At 47.2% G+C, this 21,641-nt stretch overlaps 1 protein-coding gene and 1 long non-coding RNA gene across 4 annotated transcripts in view; one reads left to right on the top strand and one right to left on the bottom strand.

Moving 5' to 3' along the window:
* SH3RF3 (SH3 domain containing ring finger 3) overlaps positions 1-20,877 on the top strand; it is a 372,049-nt gene extending 351,172 nt beyond the window's left edge. For 2 of the 3 annotated variants that reach the window (XM_042981038.1, XM_042981039.1), the window contains 2 exons: positions 11,022-11,356; positions 20,472-20,877. In XM_042981038.1, coding sequence (XP_042836972.1) covers positions 11,022-11,356; positions 20,472-20,640 — 504 coding nt within the window. In that variant the 3' untranslated portion in view covers positions 20,641-20,877. Of the gene's footprint in view, positions 1-11,021; positions 11,357-18,615; positions 18,702-20,471 lie in introns of those variants that run through there. The other variant, XR_006215635.1, reaches the window with a different exon arrangement.
* On the bottom strand, positions 12,788-18,410 carry LOC122237281. Its single transcript, XR_006215636.1, has 4 exons — positions 18,144-18,410; positions 17,256-17,317; positions 15,545-15,632; positions 12,788-13,037 (listed from the first exon to the last, which is right to left on the bottom strand). It is a non-coding gene; the product is annotated as an uncharacterized LOC122237281 (long non-coding RNA).
* Positions 20,878-21,641: the final 764 nt, after the last annotated feature.

Raw genomic sequence — 21,641 nt, 5'->3', positions numbered from 1 at the left:
AGTTCTAGCATCAGCAATCAGACAACAAAAGGAAATCAAAGGCATCAAAATTGGCAAAGATGAAGTCAAGCTTTCGCTTTTTGCAGATGACATGATATTATACATGGAAAATCCGATATACTCCACCAAAAGTCTGCTAGAACTGATACATGAATTCAGCAAAGTTGCAGGATACAAAATCAATGTACAGAAATCAGTTGCATTCTTATACACTAATAACGAAGGAACAGAAAGACAAATAAAGAAACTGATCCCATTCACAATTGCACCAAGAAGCATAAAATACCTAGGAATAAACCTAACCAAAGATGTAAAAGATCTGTATGCTGAAAACTATAGAAAGCTTATGCAGGTAATTGAAGAAGATATAAAGAAATGGAAAGACATTCCCTGCTCATGGATTGGAAGAATAAATATTGTCAAAATGTCAATACTACCCAAAGCTATCTACACATTCAATGCAATCCCAATCAAAATTGCACCAGCATTCTTCTCGAAACTAGAACAAGCAATCCTAAAATTCATATGGAACCACAAAAGGCCCCGAATAGCCAAAGTAATTTTGAAGAAGAAGACCAAAGCAGGAGGCATCACAATCCCAGACTTTAGCCTCTACTACAAAGCTGTCATCATCAAGACAGCATGGTATTGGCATAAAAACAGACACATAGACCAATGGAATAGAATAGAAACCCCAGAACTAGACCCACAAACGTATGGCCAACTAATCTTTGACAAAGCAGGAAAGAACATCCAATGGAAAAAAGACAGTCTCTTTAACAAATGGTGCTGGGAAAACTGGACAGCAACATGCAGAAGGTTGAAACTAGACCACTTTCTCACACCATTCACAAAAATAAACTCAAAATGGATAAAGGACCTGAATGTGAGACAGGAAACCATCAAAACCTTAGAGAAGAAAGCAGGAAAAGACCTCTCTGACCTCAGCCATAGCAATCTCTTACTCGGCACATCCCCAAAGGCAAGGGAATTAAAAGCAAAAGTGAATTACTGGGACCTTATGAAGATAAAAAGCTTCTGCACAGCAAAGGAAACAACCAACAAAACTAAAAGGCAACCAACGGAATGGGAAAAGATATTTGCAAATGACATATCGGACAAAGGGCTAGTATCCAAAATCTATACAGAGCTCATCAAACTCCACACCCGAAAAACAAATAACCCAGTGAAGAAATGGGCAGAAAACATGAATAGACACTTCTCTAAAGAAGACATCCAGATGGCCAACAGGCACATGAAAAGATGTTCAACGTCGCTCCTTATCAGGGAAATACAAATCAAAACCACACTCAGATATCACCTCACGCCAGTCAGAGTGGCCAAAATGAACAAATCAGGAGACTATAGATGCTGGAGAGGATGTGGAGAAACAGGAACCCTCTTGCACTGTTGGTGGGAATGCAAATTGGTGCAGCCGCTCTGGAAAGCAGTGTGGAGGTTCCTCAGAAAATTAAAAATAGACCTACCCTATGACCCAGCAATAGCACTGCTAGGAATTTATCCAAGGGATACAGGAGTACTGATGCATAGGGGCACTTGTACCCCAATGTTTATAGCAGCACTCTCAACAATAGCCAAATTATGGAAAGAGCCGAAATGTCCATCAACTGATGAATGGATAAAGAAATTGTGGTTTATATACACAATGGAATACTACGTGGCAATGAGAAAAAATGAAATATGGCCTTTCGTAGCAACGTGGATGGAACTGGAGAGTGTGATGCTAAGTGAAATAAGCCATACAGAGAAAGACAGATACCATATGGTTTCACTCTTATGTGGATCCTGAGAAACGTAACAGAAACCCATGGGGGAGGGGAAGGAAAAAAAAAAAAGAGGTTAGAGTGGGAGAGAGCCAAAGCATAAGAGACTGTTAAAAACTGAGAACAAACTGAGGGTTGATGGGGGGTGGGAGGGAGGGCAGGGTGGGTGATGGGTATTGAGGAGGGCACCTTTTGGGATGAGCACTGGGTGTTGTATGGAAACCAATTTGACAGTAAATTTCATATATTAAAAAAAATTAAAAAATTAAAAAAAATTAAAAAATTAAAAAAAACAAAAACAAAAACCTCAACAGTGTATTGCAGGGTGCCTCCCACTTGTTGGTGCCCTATTGGGATTAGTTCTCAGGGCAAAGCAGTTACAGCTGGCATTAAAATTTGGAATCGAGTCCTGGGTTCAAATCCAGATTGTGCAACTTTCTGGTTGATTACCCTGCATCTGTGGTTTAGAATCTCAGAGACTGTTTTTCTATTGAGCTGTTTTAAGAACTTAAGAGCTAATTATGTCCAAGACTTAGAACAGTGCCTGGTTCATAGTGAGTTCTCGAGAAAGAATTTGCAGTGTAATTAGTTATATATATAATTATGTTGTCCATTTTGCATATGAGCAGTTAAGTGACTTGTTCAAGATCAGTCAACTGATAAATGACAGTGACACCCAGCTCTATCTGTCTCCAAGGCTGTCATGATGTGGCTGAATATCTGCTTGAAGTTCCTCAGGGAGACAATATCCTCCACTTCAGGAACTCTTTCTTTCCTGCTGCATTGAACTTGGCTGGTCACCTAAAACCACTTGCCAGGCCCAGCTCCTGAGTGTTCTTCTTCTGTTTCTGAGTCTGACAAATTGCTGTGATCACAATGCCTGTGGCTCTGCTTCGAAGGACACAAATCCAACCCCTGCTTTTTCTTCTGTCCATTCAGCTCCCTTTTCAGAGTGCCTAGCATAGTGCCACATGCAGAGCACTGAACTAAGCCTTCACTTAATGGTTTCAATCCTCAGGAAGGGCAAGAGAAGCAGCATGCTGCAGCAGGCATCCCTCCCATCAAAAACAAAAGCTGGAGAAAGCACAATTAGATTGGCATGCTGTTATCTGCTGTTTCCCTTCCTCGTTATTTTCGTGAATCAATTTTCATCTTCGGTCTTTTATGAGGGCAGCATTTTTGAAGATGTGTTTTAATGTTTAAAATAGCCGATAGCTAAATACACAATTTTTATGTCTCTTTTAATTAGCTTGTTAACTTCTTCCACTTTATTTATGATAGATCTTTAATTCCTCTTCCCTTTCTGAAGACACATTGCATATTTACATTGTTAAAAACCCTTCTCTGCTCTTAGAGTAACTGTGTGTTCAGGCATAACCTGAGATGTGCTTTTCCCCATCAAAATTTTAACAGGGCATAGTTTTTAATTACCCTTTCCCCATCTCCAATAGGAAACTTTCCAAACATAAAATTCTAATCAAAAGACTTCTGAGTATAACTTGCTACCTAGGAGCCCATCTCAATATATTAAGATAAGGATGCACCGTGTCCCTTGTTTGACTATCTAGAGGCTCCTTGAAGGCCCCACACTGTTTGTCATGACAAATCCATGCGCATCAGGCCTCTGACCATGTTTTAGTCTCACCAGCTCCTTCCTAAATGTACAGCTGCAGGTCATTGTAACAGGTGTGAGGATTGACACCCCCACTTCTCTGAGCTCTGGCCTTCCCAGAGGCCACATGATTTTCCTGACTGCCCATAGGTTGATGTAGCATCTGAGAATTATTTAACCATCTTCCTAAACTCATTTTGCTTTCTTTATCTGTTGTGTGAGCCAGAGTTTGCCAGGGCCATGCTCACACAGAGCAGGTTCACTGCTTCAGGGCACATATCCCCCACCTCCTGTCTCCAGCTGGTAGGAGTTGGCATCACCTTCCCTTTAAATGCCCTGTGACTGTCACCATCACTGTCTGTTGCCCCACGGTCCCCACTCAGTCCCTTCACCCATGACCGCAAACTGTTTACCTTGCCAATCCAGAGTCACTCACTCCCCTGCTTCGTGCAGCTCCCAGTGTCTGCCAAGCTGACTTTAGACCCCTCAGCTGGCCCTCTCAGCCACCAAAATGTGCTGTCCCGCTTCCTTTCTCATCTCACAGGCACACCTCACCCCTCCTTTTGGCTAGATCTGCCTCACACCTTCTGATCCCTCAGCCAGACCAAATCACCCACCAGTCCACCCGCATCATTATATCCAATCTGCCCAAGCCTCGAGGCCACCCCTACTGTTCCGTCTTATTAGACAATCTTCTCCATAAGCTAATAACAAAAATTCTCTCTGGTTCATCACATCTAGTACTATTATGTTCAGAGCAATAGGTTGCAGTTTTTTCCTTTATTATGTTCCCCCTCTTAAACTAAAAAGAAATACACATTTGACTTAATGACTCAAATATGAATGTGTCTCACAAAAGCCAAATACTGCCCAGATCCTCCTTCCTATGCCTGATCATCCCTGTTAATAACTGATATTAACAGTCTGGAGGAATATCTCTATGCTTTTCTCAGAGAGTCTTCAGATGCTCCCAGGTCACTGAGTGTTGACACAAGATCTGAACATGACCCATGACCTATGACCATTGTTGCCTGGATCTCAGTTCATGCAAATGCAGAGTGAAAATGTGTGATTATGTTTGATCCTTTGTTCTCAAAGGTAAAGAGTTCTCAACTGCCCCTCTGACTTTGAACAGAGCATGTACTCATCCACGGGCACAAACATTTGGGGATTTTTCAGGCTGAGGTTTTTCCAGACTATCAGGGCTAAGCAATCAATTCTGAGTCTATGTGCTACCCACCGTATGTAGCCCAGTGTTCTGTGTGTGCCTGACCAGTGATTGTAAATGTTGCCCTAAGCAAAAAAGAGTTAAGAAGGTAAGTCTGTTTGAGAGGAACTGTGGCCACCTTCTTTAGCATACATTAACAAAGGAGACAACCTGATTTAAAAAAAATGTGGCACAATAGGTCACGTTTACATGTTTACTTCATTCTAATGAAATGAATTGTATCTCTGAAAATTTTAACATCACATTTATAAATCAAATTTATAAAAGCCCTTGGCTTCTTATAATTTCACAGAGAATTTTCCATAATTTTGGTTGACTCTTAACTCCCAGCAGTTCTTAATTTAAGCTTTAGATTTCTTTTTCCTTTTGCCAAGTTTTTACATTGATGTTCTATAAAACAATTAAGGCCCCTAGGGAGATCCCTATTTTTATCATAACAGAAAATCTATTATTCTATTATGTAAAATGTTTTATAGTTTTCCTATAATGAATGAACACCTTCAAATATGTCTCTTTTTTTAATATTAGGTTACCAGATGGTTCTTTTAAAGTAAGGTATGACTTTATTTTAGTGTGTGTGTGTATATATATGTGTTAGTGTGTGTGTGTGTGTGTGTGTGTGTGTGTGTATACACACAATTTTTTTTAATGTTTATTTTTGAGAGAGAGAGACAGAACATGAGCAGGGGAGGGAAAGAGAGAGAAGGAGACACAGAATCTGAAGCAGGCTCCAGGCTCCTGGCTGTCAGCATAGAGCCCAATGCAGGGCTCGAACTCACCAACCATGAGATCATGACCTGAGCCAAAGTCGGCTGCCTAACTGACTGAGCCACCCAGGCACTGCATCACACATACGTTTTTTAATGTAACTCATAAGCTCTTCTCTAACATGACTGTGCTCTGTTTATATGCTGAGGGAGGCTTTTCTAAAGTACTTGTGTATCTTGAGAGCCAGCACTTCTGTAATAGCCTCATCTGGTGCCTGCAGTCCTTGGCTTGAGCCTCTGCCTGATGTGACCTGCCTTGTTTGCTGAACCTCTACTCATTCACTAGCCCTTGCCACTCAAAGTACAACTGGGGAGGCTGACCCCACCTGGGAGCTGGTGGACAGCTCAGACCCTCAGATCAGAATCAGCACATCAATCCACACCAATATTCCAAAACACAGCTTTAAAACCCATGCAAGTCCCCTGGACTGGGAATTTAGTAGGTGCTCAGTGAACCTATTTCCTTGTTTTGTCACCTTCCCATGCAGCTGGTCCCTTCTCTGGGTTTTTACAGCACTATCTGTAGTCTTCTGAAATCATTAACAGGTTGACACATGACCATTGGCTTATAATTGATCCCTTCCTGGGTTCTGGATCAGAATCACTTTTTTTGCCCCCATATCAGACCTGCTGAATTAGAATCTTTGAGAGTGGGGCTAACATTTACATTCTATCCAACTCTCTGGTTGGTTCTTTGTACCTAAAGTTGGAGAGCCAAGAGACCCTGTGTTGGCCTATGGAGATTTCTCAAGGCAATCTGAGGGTTAACAGTGACACAACTGCCTCAGGTGGAAGTGAAATGGATTTTATTCCTTTAACAAAAATGTACTGGGAGCTAACTAGGTTGTAGGTGTTTTGCAAAAACCTAAAAATAGCACATCATATAAACACGTCATAAAAACAGCCACACAATCAAGTATTTGTAACATGCATTCATAGTTTAAAAAGCACTCTTCCATTTGTCATCTTAACAACTTGGTGTCGGTGGAATCAGGACTCAGAGCTAGGTATTCATGCACCAGCCTGGGCTGCCCCTGTGCTCCTATCCTGTTCCATTGACAGAGGAAGAGGAGGCAGGCAGCAAGGGCAGGTTGTCTGCATGGGGAGCTGTGAACGGCCTCACAGAGGGCAAGCAGTAAGTAGCTTATCACTCATTTGGGGAGAAGACAGAAGATGAGAGGGAGGCAGGCATTTTGTTCCCACAGTTCAGACTAGAGGACCCCCACAAGGCTGAAATGGCTGCACCATGGCCATTCAGAGCAACCTAGGGATGGAAAGTGACCCTCCTCAGGAGAGGGGAATTTAGGCCACAGATGGAGACAGCAGAATGCTGACACAAAGTTGTGTAGGAAAGCAGTGACTCCTCTAAAACATTACCTAAAATGAGCTCCAAAAATATAAAGGGGATACCATTCTCTGCATCTCACTGGGCTCATAAAAGTCCCTAATTTAGTCCTGGTCCCTGGAGAAACCCCAACAAATCCATCTTTCTTTAATAAACTTTTAGCCCACATTAACCCGAAATTGTATCCTCTAAAACCTCTTATTGTCCAATGGTGTTGCCCCTAAATTGATTGGTGAGCCTTTTCCCACCACCTTCAAAGTGCCCATTAGCTGATTCTAACATACATCACCCAGAATAGGGCAGCCACCAGGGGAAGGGCTTGGAATATCTACATCCATATTCCATGAATTCTGTGTGCATGATAGTTCACCAAATTTCACAGCAACTTGTAGTAACTGGATCCTGAAGGCATTAGCAGAATTCTGTCATGGACAGCGAAGGAGAGGGTATTCCAGTCATGACATAAGTATTTGCCAAAGTCAAATTAAGAAAGTGATCAGTCGGGGGCGCCTGGGTGGCGCAGTCGGTTAAGCGTCCGACTTCAGCCAGGTCACGATCTCGCGGTCCGTGAGTTCGAGCCCCGCGTCGGGCTCTGGGCTGATGGCTCGGAGCCTGGAGCCTGTTTCCGATTCTGTGTCTCCCTCTCTCTCTGCCCCTCCCCCGTTCATGCTCTGTCTCTCTCTGTCCCAAAAATAAATAAATTAAAAAAAAAAAAAGTGATCAGTCATACTTAATCCTGGAAAACTGAGACAGGAAAATTATCCATCACATTCATGCACCTCTTTCCAAACCACAGCTAAGGCTGGATTTCCATGCAAACATGCTAAGCAGACCAGTGGCTTTATCTTCCCCTCACAACACACCCTACTGTGGTACAGCCTGTGGCTCCAGGGCTTTCTGTCCTGTGGCTGTGTCTTGCAACAGAGTGTTTGTTGATCAGACCTCTTCTTTGCTCATGAGGCAGGACACCACCATATGGACCACAAGAGCTGTCATGCTGGCTGACAACTGGGCCCTGGTCAGTTCCTTTTATCTTTTTAACCTGCTGGGATGTCCCAAGAAGGGCCATGGTTTCACTCCTGAAACTTCTTTTTTTTTTTTTTTACATTTATTTAATTTTTGAGAGACAGAGACAGAGCACTAGTCGGGAGGGACAGAGAGAGAGGGAGACACAGAATCCGAAGCAGGCTCCAGGCTCTGAGCTGTCAGCACACAGCCCGACGCGGGGCTCAAACCCACAAACCATGAGATCATGACCTGAGCCGAAGTCAGACGCTCAACTGACTGAGCCACCCAGGTGCCCCTTACCCCTGAAACTTCTAACAGGAGGCTCCCTACCTGCCCTGGGCACGTCCTCATTCTATCTCCTTCCACCTTTAATTCATATGTAGAAGAGGCCAGGGACACTAGCTCTGAATATAGGTGAGGTAGGTGGATATGGTGCAGCCAACACTTGTCCCAGGGGCATGGGGACAGTCACTGTGAAAACGCTTTCCCACATGGAGCCCCTTTGACCGGGACACTGGCCGCATCTTGCACGCAGGTCCTCCCCCACTGGGCATGTGCACCCTGACTTATGGATTGTTGGCAGGACCAGCTGACACTCCAGCATCATGGCCCAGAGGGGCTGTCCCTGCATTGTCAAATTGCTCCACACATGTTTGCTGGCCAAGTGTCCAGGCTTCACACTCTGGTTCCAGAAGACTACATGGCCTGATGCCAGGGCTGGCCTGCACCCTTTCCTATGATCTCTATGAGCTAGGCCCAGCCCAAGATGGCAGCAGCAAAGGCAGGTCAACCCATAGCCCTTCAGGGACTGCAGACTATGCCAGGCAGTGGCTCCTGTCCCCTCAGGGCTTTGGCTGGGCTGCAGATCCATTTCACGCCATGCATAATTTTATGTAAGTGCATATGCTTATGTATGTATACAATTCTTGAAGTTGTACAGTCTCCAGCTTCACCATCCCATTGGATTAATAACTGGAATTTGAGAATTTGATAGCATGTAGCTTTTGTGATACTCGACCTGCATTCTGTGCATCTGGGTGTTTAGTTTGGGTGTCCACATGGCTCCCTAGACTCATTGGGCAGGCTCATCCTTCCGGAGCCCCCAGAGGGCTGTGAAATATCAGACACCACCCCTCACGCCTACACTGTGTCCTCCTACCTCTAGTGCCCTCCGCTTCATGGTCTCAGATTAGGAGACTGTCATCATGAGGAACCAGACACACACTGCCACCCACCAGCACCTCTCAATGGCAGTGGCCTCAGGAGCCCCAGCTACTTGGGAGACAGGGATCCCTCTGAGCCAGATATGTGGTGCCACCTCGTGGCCAAACTAGTGAAACTCTCCTAAGTGTGTCACAGAACTCCTTTATGGATGTTGAAGCAGGACAGAGCTAGGAAACATAAACAGAGAGGGTTGCCCTTTGCTGCATTACCCCACACCAACCTGCTCCCCACCAGCCTGGGGCTCACCCATGCCAGAAATTCCTCACTATGGACAGTCTTCAGGACATCTACTTCCCTTCTTTCTGTCAATATCAGTGCTAACAGTAGAGGAAAAAAACCATGGACTTGTTCATACTAAAATGTTATTGACTTAGCTTAAGGATATGCATATCCCTAATATGTGAATTTTAAGAAGATTTCAGCATCAGTGTGGTGATGCTGAAATCATCCGCCAGTAGCCTCTAACCCTGCAGGCAGGGAAGGTGAGAAGAGGATGTCTGCCTTCTATCCACTTCAGGGTCTACTGAGCCCTGTGACCAAAGCAGACTCTTTGATAGGCATCACTGACTCAGTGGCTATACTTTCAGACTTCCGTGTGCTGCCATTGTTTTACGCCATGTGCCCTGCCACCTAATTTCCATTGAACATTAAAAAGCTGAACTCTATTAAAGCCATAAAAATGGTCAGATTCCAAGGCAAGCATGTTGTTCTAAAAGCACCTCTGCATGTACACACTTTCTCTTTCACAAACAACTCTCTAGATAGCAATGTTTCTCATGTTTCCTTATGTGCTTCAGTGTAATCAGCACATGCTGAGGGAGGCTGAGGTGCCCCTTCACTGACAGTGATATGCAGAATTCAGAGCAAACATGGTGGCTGGTCCAGGCCACCCAAGGACACTGCCTTGATCTTTTCTTTCTCCAGGTCTGTGTTGCCACCCCAGCCTGGCTCTCATTTACATATTGAGAGTCTGCTCTGAGCTCCCAGGATGTGAGACTAAGGAGAGAAGCTCCTTCAGGGCCAAGAGAGTACTAAATGGGTCCTCTGATGAAGACCCTATACTGGTCATGCCTGCCACTGGTGTGGGGTGTGGGGTGGGGAGTCCTCCATGAGAACTGGGAGTGAACTATGGAGCAGGAGAGGTGTCTACACATCCTAGTAGGAGAGCGTATCAATAGCCTCATGATTATAAGGGCAGATTCTTCTGATTATCTCATTAGTTTTGTATGTAAAGAGCCACGACCTGAATGTTGTCATATCCTGTAATAGGTCTCTTAAGATAAGGAAGCCACCTGCTGAGTGAAGCAGTTTTATCAGGGTGTTTCCCATTGACAGAATTCAGGGCATGAGGAGAAGTTGCCCCCATGGGGGGCTGCTTCAGCTCTGAGAGCTCAGCTCGGGTCCTCCCTGCCTGCAAATGACTTTCTTGGGGAATATATGTGATGCACACATGAGCTCGCGCGCACACGCACACTGCAGGTTTCTTGTGTGGTATAAATAATTTTGTGCCAGAAAAGTTTGAATACAGTGTTGCCCAGTTTCCAAATGAAGCTGTGTCTAGGATACATGACCTTTGGTTCTATAAACCCAGTGGGGGTTGAGGAAGCTAATCTCAGGAAGCCTGATGTAAAATAATTACACACTTCTCCCAGGTAAAGAGAGACAAATGATGTTGACTCCTGGCTCCTTGGAGTCTTACCAGTCTGGGACGGTCCTGTGATGGTGAGGAGGTGTGTTGTCGGGAGGGTGCCCCCGTCCCCCCACCTCCCTATTCCTGCAGCACTCTCTCCTGGGAACAGCACCCTCTCCTGGGAATAGCACCTTCTGGTCTGCCCCAGGGCCTCCTGGGTCTGTTCTGGGCACTTGCACCAGATTTGGGGAAAGGAAGGAAAACAAGAGTTGGAAAACCTTTCAGTCTTAGCTTTGTTTTCTTCCTCTAACCAGCTTAACAAGATTATGTTTAAAGTTTCCAAATAAGATTATACTTCCCTCCTCCAACAAGGGCATTTAGGAGTATTAACCCACTGGATTTCAATTCTGTGTGTCTTTCCAGAAAGAGAAGAAAAGTGGGCTGCTGAAGCTTCTTGCTGGGGCGTCTACCAAGAAGAAATCTCGCTCCCCACCATCCATTTCTCCAACCCACGATGCCCTGGTGGCAGTGGACACCTCACTCCAGGGTGCCGTGGGACCCGAAGTATCCTCACTGTCCATCCATGGCAGGGCAGGGTCCTGCCCCATAGAGAGCGAGATGCAGGGTGCAGTGGGGATGGAGCCACTGCACAGAAAGGCAGGCTCCTTGGATCTGAACTTCTCCTCATCTCCCTCCAGGCAAGCGCCTCTCTCCATGGCTGCCATCCGTCCGGAGCCCAAGCCTTTGTCCAGGGAGAGGTAAGGGCGGGGAGGGTGGGCTCGTATCCTCTGGGGCCTTGGTATGGGCTGGTCTCTGAGATTGGAGTCATTTTGGGGGAGCAGTGACAATAGGGATTTTCTGAGGATTAAATTTACCAAATGTCCCTCTTACCCACATCTACTCAGTTCCTGAGCTTGGATGGTGAGCATCAGATAAAAGGCATTAGGGGGGCGCCTGGGTGGCTCAGTTGGTTGAGCATCTGACTTTAGCTCAGGTCATGATCTCGCAGTTCATGAGTTCGAGCCCCACCTCGGGCTCTCTGCTGACAGGTCTGAGCCTGAAGCCTGCTTCGGATTCAATGTCTCCCTCTCTCTCTCTGCCCCTCCCCTGCTTGCTTGCTCTTTCTCTCTCTTTCTCCCTCAAAAATAAAAAATAAACATTAAAAAAAAAGATAAGAAGCATTTGGGAATGAAGAGGAGCCTATTTCATGTTCTGAATCCATATGGGTCCTGAGTTTGGGATTTGCAAGGGATTCATCAGGAAACTTGGCAGAACTGATGGGGCACTGAGCCCAGAGAGTGAGCAATGATGCTAGTGAGAGGACTATCTCCCCTCAACCCTGTGGGAAACCTGGAGTGAACCCCTGGACTGAGTCCCATGGCCTGTGTACCCCACCCCAGAGGCAGTTTTTCTTGAGGCTCAACCCACTCTGACATCTTAGAATTATAAAACATTACCCCCAAATTGGCCTCAAGGTATATAGTCTGTTGGGTTAAACCATACAAAAGTGACAACATTCATTTTTTTTAACCAAAACCAGAAATTTCATAGAGTTCAGCCTAGAGTTATACAGAGCAGTAAACTGAGTCCACCGAGGGCCCTCATGTGCTTGACTTTTATAAGGGGTCAGAGGCTGGCATCTTGCTCAGCTGATGGGGCCATTTGAGTTAGTCCTTAGAGAGCTTCAGATAAGGGCTGAAGGCACTCTAGTGAGAGGTGATGGTGTCCAATCTGGATAGCACAGAAGTACTTTCCCTTCCATGTGCCTTCTTTGTTAGAACGCTGCTTAAATAGTAAACATGAGAGCAGTCTCCTCAGGAAACAGTCCTGGCATTTCTGTCTGAATCTTCCCTCACCTCGGCCTCACTGCCTGATGGCCAGCTCCTCCCCATGGACCCCAGTGCTGAAGCCTGAGAAGGGCACCACTGTCCTGAGCATCCACTAACCCCCAGTGCCAATGCAGGGCTAGTTAAGTTCTGTCTAAATGGGGGGTGACACGCCTTTTCTGTCAAGGCCTAGATAGTAAATTCTGCAGACACTGCAGGTCTCTGTCACAACTCTCACCTCTGCTGTGCCGACATGAAGGCAGCCATAGACAATATGGAAGCAAAGGGCGTGGGCACTCCAGTAAAACTCTACTTATGGACACCAAAATTTTAATTTCATTTAATTTTCTTGTGTCATGAAATATTTTTATTATTTTGATTTCTTTTTCAACCATTTAAAATTGCAACAGCATTCTTAGCTCTCAGACCACACAAATAAGCTGCAGTCCACTTTGCCAAGGCATACCCAGATGATGGGCTTCAGGGCTGGGTTGATGCTGTGGTGTTGAGATCCAGCGCCACTGAGAGAACAGTCTCCACAGGCAACGGAGGGACAACATGAGCTGGTTACAGATTTCCGATAAGCAGTTGTCATGTCAGTCCATATTTACACCTGTTTTTAGAATGAAAGCTCTGTGCTCTGTGCAGGGGGAGATTCAGACACTCAACAATCAGTATGGACTTGGGCCATAAACACCCAGAATGGCCATGCTGTGTATGCAGCTTAGCATCTGCTGGCATTGTTCTAGGTGCCTTGTGTGTGTTACCTCCGGTGATTCTTGTAACAACCCTATGAATTTAGTATCCCCATCTTCTTGAAAGGCTAAGTAACTTGCTCGAGATCACACAGCTAAAAGTAACTAGCCAAGCCAGAGATTGAATTCAAGGCTTTCCAGCCACAGAGCCTGGTCTCTGAACCACTTTGAGGAGCATGGTCAGCAGCTGCCCAAGGTGCCACTTGCCCACAAAGGGATCTGGGTGTCTCTGGCTTTAAAACAGTATGGACCGTATCACAGCCTTGCCAGGATATCAGCATCTGCCTCTGGATCCTCAGCAATTGATCACCACCCCCTTGTTGGTTCAAGATATACTTGCTGTCCAAACTCCGTCACAGCAGGATCCATTACTGTGAGGTGCGTTCCCCACAGCAAACCCCCAGGCCCTGAGGAGACTGGATTCACACCTTACCTCACATCACACACACACACACACACACACACCCCACCACCACACCCATACCACACCCCACACACACCAAACACGACACCACACCACATGTGCACATATAGCACATACCACACACACGCACATCCTCAGACATACACACATGCACAACATATACCACACATCTCACACAAATACCACACAGACACCACACATACCACATATCACACATACACCACACACCTCATACCACACCACACACATATACACACCACACACACACACATACCACACACACTTAACATACATCTCACACAAATACCATACTCACACACCAAACACATACCACACCACATATGCACACACACCATATACCATACATACACACACCACACACACATACACACCACACACACACTTCACACACACCATATACCACAGGCACCTCACATCTCACACAAACACCACACACACACACACACACACATAGGCACACACACAGGCACACATGTTCTCTTTCTTTCTCCATTTCCCTCCAAGGAGCCTCCTCCAACTTTGGGCAGCTCTTTCATGTCAGAACCTTCATCCTTCCATAAGACCAACCCCCAGATGCCTATGATTTCTTAATGTGGTTCCCAGTCCCTCTGCCCCAGGTAACAAAGTTGGTGGCTCCTGAGAAAGATAGGCTGAGATATTTCAAAGGTGTTCTCATGTCTCCCCTAAGTTTCTGTTCTCCCTAGATCCCTCAACTTCCAGACTCCTTAATAAAAGGTCTTAAAATACCCTGTTCTACTAAACCATGGAAGTCATGATTAACTAGAAAGATCAGAGAATTACTCTCATTCTGTGAATATTCCATCTAATCAAGGCTTATTGTACCCAGAGACTTTTGGCACCCTGCTTGTCCCCAGCACTCTGTGAAGCTCATTAGTGATGAGAGTTTTCAAAATACAGCCTGAAATGAAACTGCTGCCTAATTAGCCCCCAAATGCCCCCTTCTCTCACCCTGTGCAGCCCCTAGGCTGCCTTGTGTCCTAGGAAGCCCCAGCATGTTGGAGCAAGGGTGTAACAATGGAAAGGCTTAGTCTTCAGGCTGGGACAGCTCCAGAAAGTGCTTGGCCTTGGGCCCTGCAGGCTTGTGAATAAAACTTAGCTCACAGCTGGAGGGGAGCAGCTGTAACAGGAATCCCTGCTATGGAGGCCCTGGGCACTCACTTGCAAGCCACATATCTGCAGAGTGCCTGCCATGTGCAAGGCCACTTTAAGGTTTGAAGGAGGGAGAGCAGCAAAGGGCAGGTGGGGCTCAGATTCAAGGCTTCCACCACTAGCTCACTGAGGAAGGGGCATCTCTCACCTGGAGTGGCTAGGCTCTGGGTGCTACAAGGCTGCCTCTTGCATGTTCTGAGTGTCTCCTATGTACAAACTCCCTGGGATGTAACAGTTTCCCTCCTGAGGATTCAGGAAGACACTGGAAGCGTCTCTCCTAACTGTTCCCAGAGGAAGGAAGTTTGGGCCGCCCAGAGGAGTGAACAATGGAGAACTCCCCCAGGTCTGGTTGGCCAGGCCTGCACGTCAGCTCACTAGAGGCAGGTTCAGCTCTCAGGAGATCTGTAAGAGCCAAACTCACAGGCCTGATGTGTAAACCAGAGTGCCGATTACTAACCCTTCCTCGGGAGCCTAATCCTTGGACCATCTGGACATGTTATGCCCTATGGACAATGTGCAGGGAGCCACATTTCTGGAGGTTACTTGGGGAATTCATAACAGCAGTATAGTTATGGGATCCAGGAGTACCGTCTAACGTCCCATCTCCCCAGCACGGATATGCTGACCCTGGGCAGGTCTGGCTGAGTTCTTGGGCCAGCCGCCCTGCACCCATCCTCTGGATGCCTGCCTCCTGGCTCTCTTGAACCTTGGAGAAGTTGCAGAGTGGCTCTGAAATATCGGCACACTTACCTCTTATCATCCATTTCACCCAAATAGGCATCTTCATTTCTTCGAGTCCCAGTTCCCCCATATACAAAGTGGGGATATTAATACGTATCTGATAGTTAAAATATTTGTAAAATGCATAGATCAATACCTGGGAAATTATGAATTCATAATAAGAGTAATAATAACATATTAAATGACATATATGATTATATGAAATGGTATGACATATACAATAATAAGATGGTGGTGCCCCCAATGTTGCCTGGCACCCCTTCCTCTACTTTTTATTGGCACAGTCTTTTCTCCCATATGTTCACACACTCAGTCTATTTATCCTCACCTCTTACTGGCCTGTGAGTTGTTTGGCTTTGTTAGGATTTAAGTTTTTTTGATCTATTATGTGTCATGGTAGGCAAAACAATGGCTTCCCAAAGATGTCTGTGCCCTGATCCCCCAAACTGTGACTTACATGGGGGACTTACATGGCCTAGAGGAATGAAGGCTGCAGGCATGATAGAAGTTGCTAACCAGCTGACTCTAAAATGGAGAGATTATCCTGGATTATCCAGGCGGGCCCAGTGTGATCACAGAGTCCCTCTAAGGAGAAGAGGAAGGCAGCAGACAGGGTCAAAGTGATGCAGTGTGAGGACTCAACTGGCCATTGCTGGCTCTGAAGATGGAGGAAGGGGCCTTTGGCCAGGAATGTAGACAGCTTCTAAGAGCTGCAAAAAGCAGGGGAATGCATTACTCCCAGAGCCTTCAAAAGGAATGCACTCTGGGTGACTACATTGGATGTCTGACTTAACTGTAAGATAAGAAATTATGCCACTAAGTTTGTGGAAATTTGTTATAACAGCAACAAGCACCTAATACATGTGCTGATATTGTAGCTTAGTGTTTGGGGTTTAGGCATACTCTTATTTCCAAGTTCCTAGAGGGAAACTGCTCTGTGATGATCACATCCACCATCTCGGGGGTCACTCGCCCTCAGTAGGCACTGAAGCAAATGCTCTGAAAAGCCTACCACTCAGAGGGCCTCCCGGTGACCCCTGTTGTCAGGAGGAGAGCAGATGACACAGGAGGAGGACATGCCAAACCTCACACATAAAGCTAATTGCAATATGCAGTGGTAAGAATTCATTCTGATTTTGAGCCTTTTGATTTCCTGAATCTTATGTCTGAAAATTAGCTGTGGTTGACCTAACCTTAACTCAGCACAAGGCAGTCTCTTATAATTTATGACGCCACAGTCATAACACAGGAGTAGCTGCTGTCCTTAACTGTTCATTTGGCCCTTTGTGTCTATAACAGGGAGTATCAATTACTTTCATGCAGCAGGAAAAATAGCTCAGAGTCTTGGAATGATCTGGACAAGAACGTTAAATGCTCGACTCTTATACATTAGGCCCACATCATCCATCTGGGCTCATTAAATCATTGAATTACTCAGAAGCACCAAATTACTTTTTTTTTTTCTAGCAAATTACATTTTCAGAGTTGCTTGTTTGCTTCACATCTGGCAGTTGAGGCAAAAGCCAAAACTTGTGTTTGAAGTCTGAGAAATCATCTCACTCTTTGCCTTCTCATCCTTGGGGAAGAGAAGGAGGCAGGTGTTTGGAGAAAAAGTGGAGGGTGGCAGAGAGCCACAGATAGGGCTGGTGCTGGTCTCTGTAGCCGCACACATGGCCTGAGTGCCGGACGTATGGGAACTGATTTTACAGACTATTCCTACCTCCTCAAGGCCATCTGTCATCGGGGAGTGGCCAGCAGGCAGCCGTTTGTAGAGATTCTGGGCTGAGAGGAAAGCGAGAGGCATACTGTATTTTCTCTCTCCTTTATACCCCCAAAGCCAGCATCTAGAGCCTAGAGAGTTATGAGAACTGGCCCAACCCTCCTATACCTGCAGCCCTTCCAAAGCACTCAGCACGCCTGGCCAGCCCTGGTCCCTCAGCAGTAGGAACACTGCTTGCCTGCCAAGTCAGACTCAGGAGCCACCTTTCTCTCTCCCCCCTGGTCTCAACAACCTGGAATACCTGGAACCGTGAGCTCCCCAGAGTGGAGCCTGGGTCTTCTCTGCCTGTGCATTGTCTCCTCAGCCTTCACAGCACCAATCCCAGATGCCCCAAACCATGGCTTCCCTGTCCTAACCCCAATGGGCCAGCACCCCAGGCCCTCTGAGCAGGTGGTTGAAGGAGAATGAAGACTTGCCTAGAGCTTTCATCTTAATTCTCAAACAATTGCAAGTTAAACATTCACCCACAGAACTTGCTGAAAATCCACACTCCTGGCCCCATTCCCACAGTTTCATCAAGTAGGTCTGGCACAGAGCCAGGATTCTGACCTAGAGGCCCTGAAGTCTACGGCCACATTTGAAGAAATGCTGACATAGGAACTCTTTTGGTTATAATGTCCTGGTTTTCCAAAAGCAGAATATACAGGTCAGAGGCTTCACATTTAGAGCCCCTTGAGGATCCTCAGGACAGCCAGCTGCTTGGGACACCTGGATGATCTCTTTCAGAGGCCATGTGTATGGCTGTGGCTTATGGGGGAGACAGGACCCAGGGGACAGGCCTTCACAGCCGACAGCCCAAGGAAGACTGAGAGAAAAGGAATATCCCACCTTCTTGCCCCAGCCAGTGGGCCAGGACCATAGCCAGGCACTGCCAGGGAAGAGGGGAGCAGCAGGACAGTGCCTCCTGGGGGTGGCCTTTCTAGTCCAGGTCAGGCCCTGGGCCTCTGAGTCCCAGCATTGCCAACCACCCAGTATGTGGTTCCTCCCAGGTTCATCTCCTATGCATGGATGGATGACCCAGTCCCCTAAGGCCTGCTGGTCATCCTGCTCCTGGGCCATTAGTCTGGCCAACGTTCCCCTCCTATGGCCAGTGGCTGACAGCAGGAGCTGAAGTGTACACTGTGGGCTGGGGGGAGGCATTGTTTGCTGGGTGGTTGCTATGGAGCTGCAGGCCCAGATACAGGCACCACTGGACCTCTCCACGCCAGCTGCCACCAGCCACTGACACCTCTGCGCCTCCGCCTACCCAGTTACTCTGGCTCCCCAGCAGCTCCATCTGACTGACAGCACCACCCCCAGGCCTCCAGATGCCCTCCTGCATGTATGAATAGTGCTCCTGTGTGCAAGTCTTGTCCTAGGCACTGGGCACACCGCAGGGAGCATGGGGTAACAGTTGCTGCTCTGGGGGCTTGCATGCTAGTGTGGGAGACCTGTGCTAAGCACTAAGCATGGTGAACAGGGCCCAGCTGGCTTGTGGAAGGCGGGATTGCTCCAGAGAGAGCATCAAGGAAGTGGCAGGCAAGAGCAGCCCGGGCAAGGGAGTCCTGAGCTGGGGGAGATTGAGGAGTGCACATGTGCTCAGAGAGCAAAGAGAACACAGAAGCCTTTCCCCAACTTTGGCTTCTGTTCTGAGCAGAGGAAGGCTGTGGTCTGCCTATGTTTTCACTGTGTGGTTGCTGACTGCAGAGAACCTGGAGTGGAGCAAGGGTCCAGCAGGGGTCCCAAGTGGGGCAGGCTCCATGACCAGAGAGGAACCCTCCAGATGTGGGTGTAACTCTCCAGATGTAGGCTCTGGAGCGACTTCCAGCTAGGGGTTTTCAGGGATGGAGAGTGGTTGCATCCTCCCGGCTATAAAACCTATCCACAGTTAGGACTTGGACATTGCAGAGAAGCTTCACCTCACATGCCCAGTGGGGTGGGCAGGTCCCTCTCAGCTCCTCCCTCCTCCCCCTCAGCATTGAGGTGCAGGCCCAGTCTAGTGTTGAGCACACTTGCCCCTGAGGAGCTCCCTGAGGGGGCAGGGAGGCACAGCTGGCTGGAGGGTGGGGACAGAAGATTCCAGACAGGCTGAGCAGCAGCGAGGAACATGGGCACCAGGACACATGCTGGTTTGCCTTTGGTGGTGTTTTAGAACATTGACCCTTAGAGTGAGCACAACTTCTTTTTAACCTTCCTCTGAGGCCCGGTGGACAGGTGTGTGGTGTGGGATGTGTGCTTGATCCTGGGGCTCTGGATCCCCAGCCAGCTGCCAGCCAGAGGGTCAGATTTGTCTCAGATTCAGGGAGCTGTGCGTGGCAGCACCCAGTGTCCACCCATGCCCTGGACCTGCCATAGCCATGAGGGGTCCTCAGGGGTCTGTGCTAGGTTAGAGCTCAGGCCCACAGCTCCACTTTGACTCCCCTATGGGAACAATTATGTCTCCAGTTGGATTTTATGTCATGTTGGTCTGAAATGAGGTTCCACAGAGGCCTCAGAGGCTGCAGGGAAGCACCCAGGTTTTTCGGAAATGAGATGTGTAAAAAATTGGGCTTCATTTATGATGTGATTTCATCCAGTTCAGGTGCTAAGGTAAGGAGCACATTTAAAAAGAGTGACTGTTTTACCATACAAGGTCCAGAACAGTTTCACACATCATGTAGGACATCCATTTAAGAGGCGTCCCCCACCCTCCCTGTTCCTCAGACAAAGAAGCTGACACTCCAGAGGTCAGGACAACTAGCCTGGCATCATGCAGCCAGGACAGGACAGAACTGAGGACACAACTAAGTGTCCCGCCCATACCCCAGTGCCTGCCCCAGGACTGAAGTGGCTGTCCCAGGCCCCACCTCAGAGGAGGCCACTGTCCAAAATGGGCTGGAGGGAGAGACTGTCTCTCAGGCAGAAATGTTCCAGCTGCATAGATCGGGCTCCAAAAGGACATGGAGGGGAAATTATTTTTTAATTTTAATTAAAAAAATGAAAAGGTGGTGTAAAAATTAAAATCAAAGTAGAAATTTTTAAAAGTGGGGGAAGTAACCCCAAATTATAATAATTACACCAGATGGGGAAAAGGAAAGGAAGAACAAAGAGAGAGACCTTGCTAGCAGGCCCTGGGGTGTCATCCTCCAGCCTAGGGTCAGACTCACCCAATGTGGTATCTGTTTCCCCCCCCACCAGGTACCGCGTGGTGGTCTCTTACCCTCCCCAGAGCGAGGCAGAGATTGAGCTGAAGGAAGGTGACATTGTCTTTGTGCACAAGAAGCGTGAGGACGGCTGGTACAAGGGGACCCTGCAGAGGAATGGCCGCACCGGTCTCTTCCCGGGAAGCTTCGTAGAGAGCTTCTGAGGACACACTCTCCACACCCCACTCCCCAGGCATGAAGGCTCCCTGGGATCCCCAGGGCACAACAAGGGAAGTCAAGGCTGTCCTGAGGGTCCCAGGTCCCTTTCAAGGCTCCTGACATGGCCACCCTGGATGGGGGTGGGAGCCCACAACCCCCAACCAAGAGCACACCCTGGGGTTGTTCTCTGACAAAATGCTTCCCTCTGCGTAAACTGTAAAGAAATATCTTTGAAAAGAGAAGCTGCTGATGCGGGTTGATTTGCTCTGTGACTTACTGCTAAGCTGCAGCATTCTTGTTTGTTGCCTATGCAAGGCCGAAAGCTGCAGAAGGGCTGTGGGGGTTGGGTGGTGGGCATGGCACCCAGGGCGTTTGAAGATTGTCTTTATGGGTTGCCCTGGGCTTCTTGGGGGGGGGGGGTCCAGATTGCTCCATCACCTCTCTATATACCTCAGTCACCTGCCACCTGGCCACTCAGCAAGGGTGTTCCTGGCCCAGGGCCTTTGCTGTGTCCCCAGAGTCCCTGGGGAAGCCCAGCATGCAGCTCCTGTTGGAGGCGCAAGATCGCACTTGGCTTTGTTTCCTGCCCATCGTATTATAAGCCACATGTTTCGTTTTGCCGCCACTGTCCCTTTGCATTGCTTCTTTCTTACATCTTTTTAAAGTAAAGCTGTTAGACTTTCTATATTTCTAATAGGTCATACATTGCCTATTTTTCATACATCTGGTGCTGCCTTTTTGTAAAACCAATAATGACTTGGTTGAGCTTGAAAGAAAAAATGTCTGAGATGATAATCAAGTGGGCAGAATTTTTATATGTACCATGTGAATTTTGGAAAACTGAAAAGTCCACGCACTCAATATCAGTGTTGGCTACTATTCTGTGGATAAGAGGGAATCCATTTAAGTGGTTGGAGGGAGTTTAGAAAAAGCCAATTTCTTTAAACCTTTACCAAAGCCCCATGCTATGTCTAGACAGTGGTAATTATTATTCAAGAACTGGAAG

The sequence above is a fragment of the Panthera tigris genome, chromosome A3, assembly GCF_018350195.1.
Source record: "Panthera tigris isolate Pti1 chromosome A3, P.tigris_Pti1_mat1.1, whole genome shotgun sequence".
Lineage (NCBI taxonomy): Eukaryota > Metazoa > Chordata > Mammalia > Carnivora > Felidae > Panthera > Panthera tigris.
The sequence above is the reverse complement of the archived record's forward strand: the minus strand, read 5'-3'. Positions and strand labels throughout refer to the sequence as shown.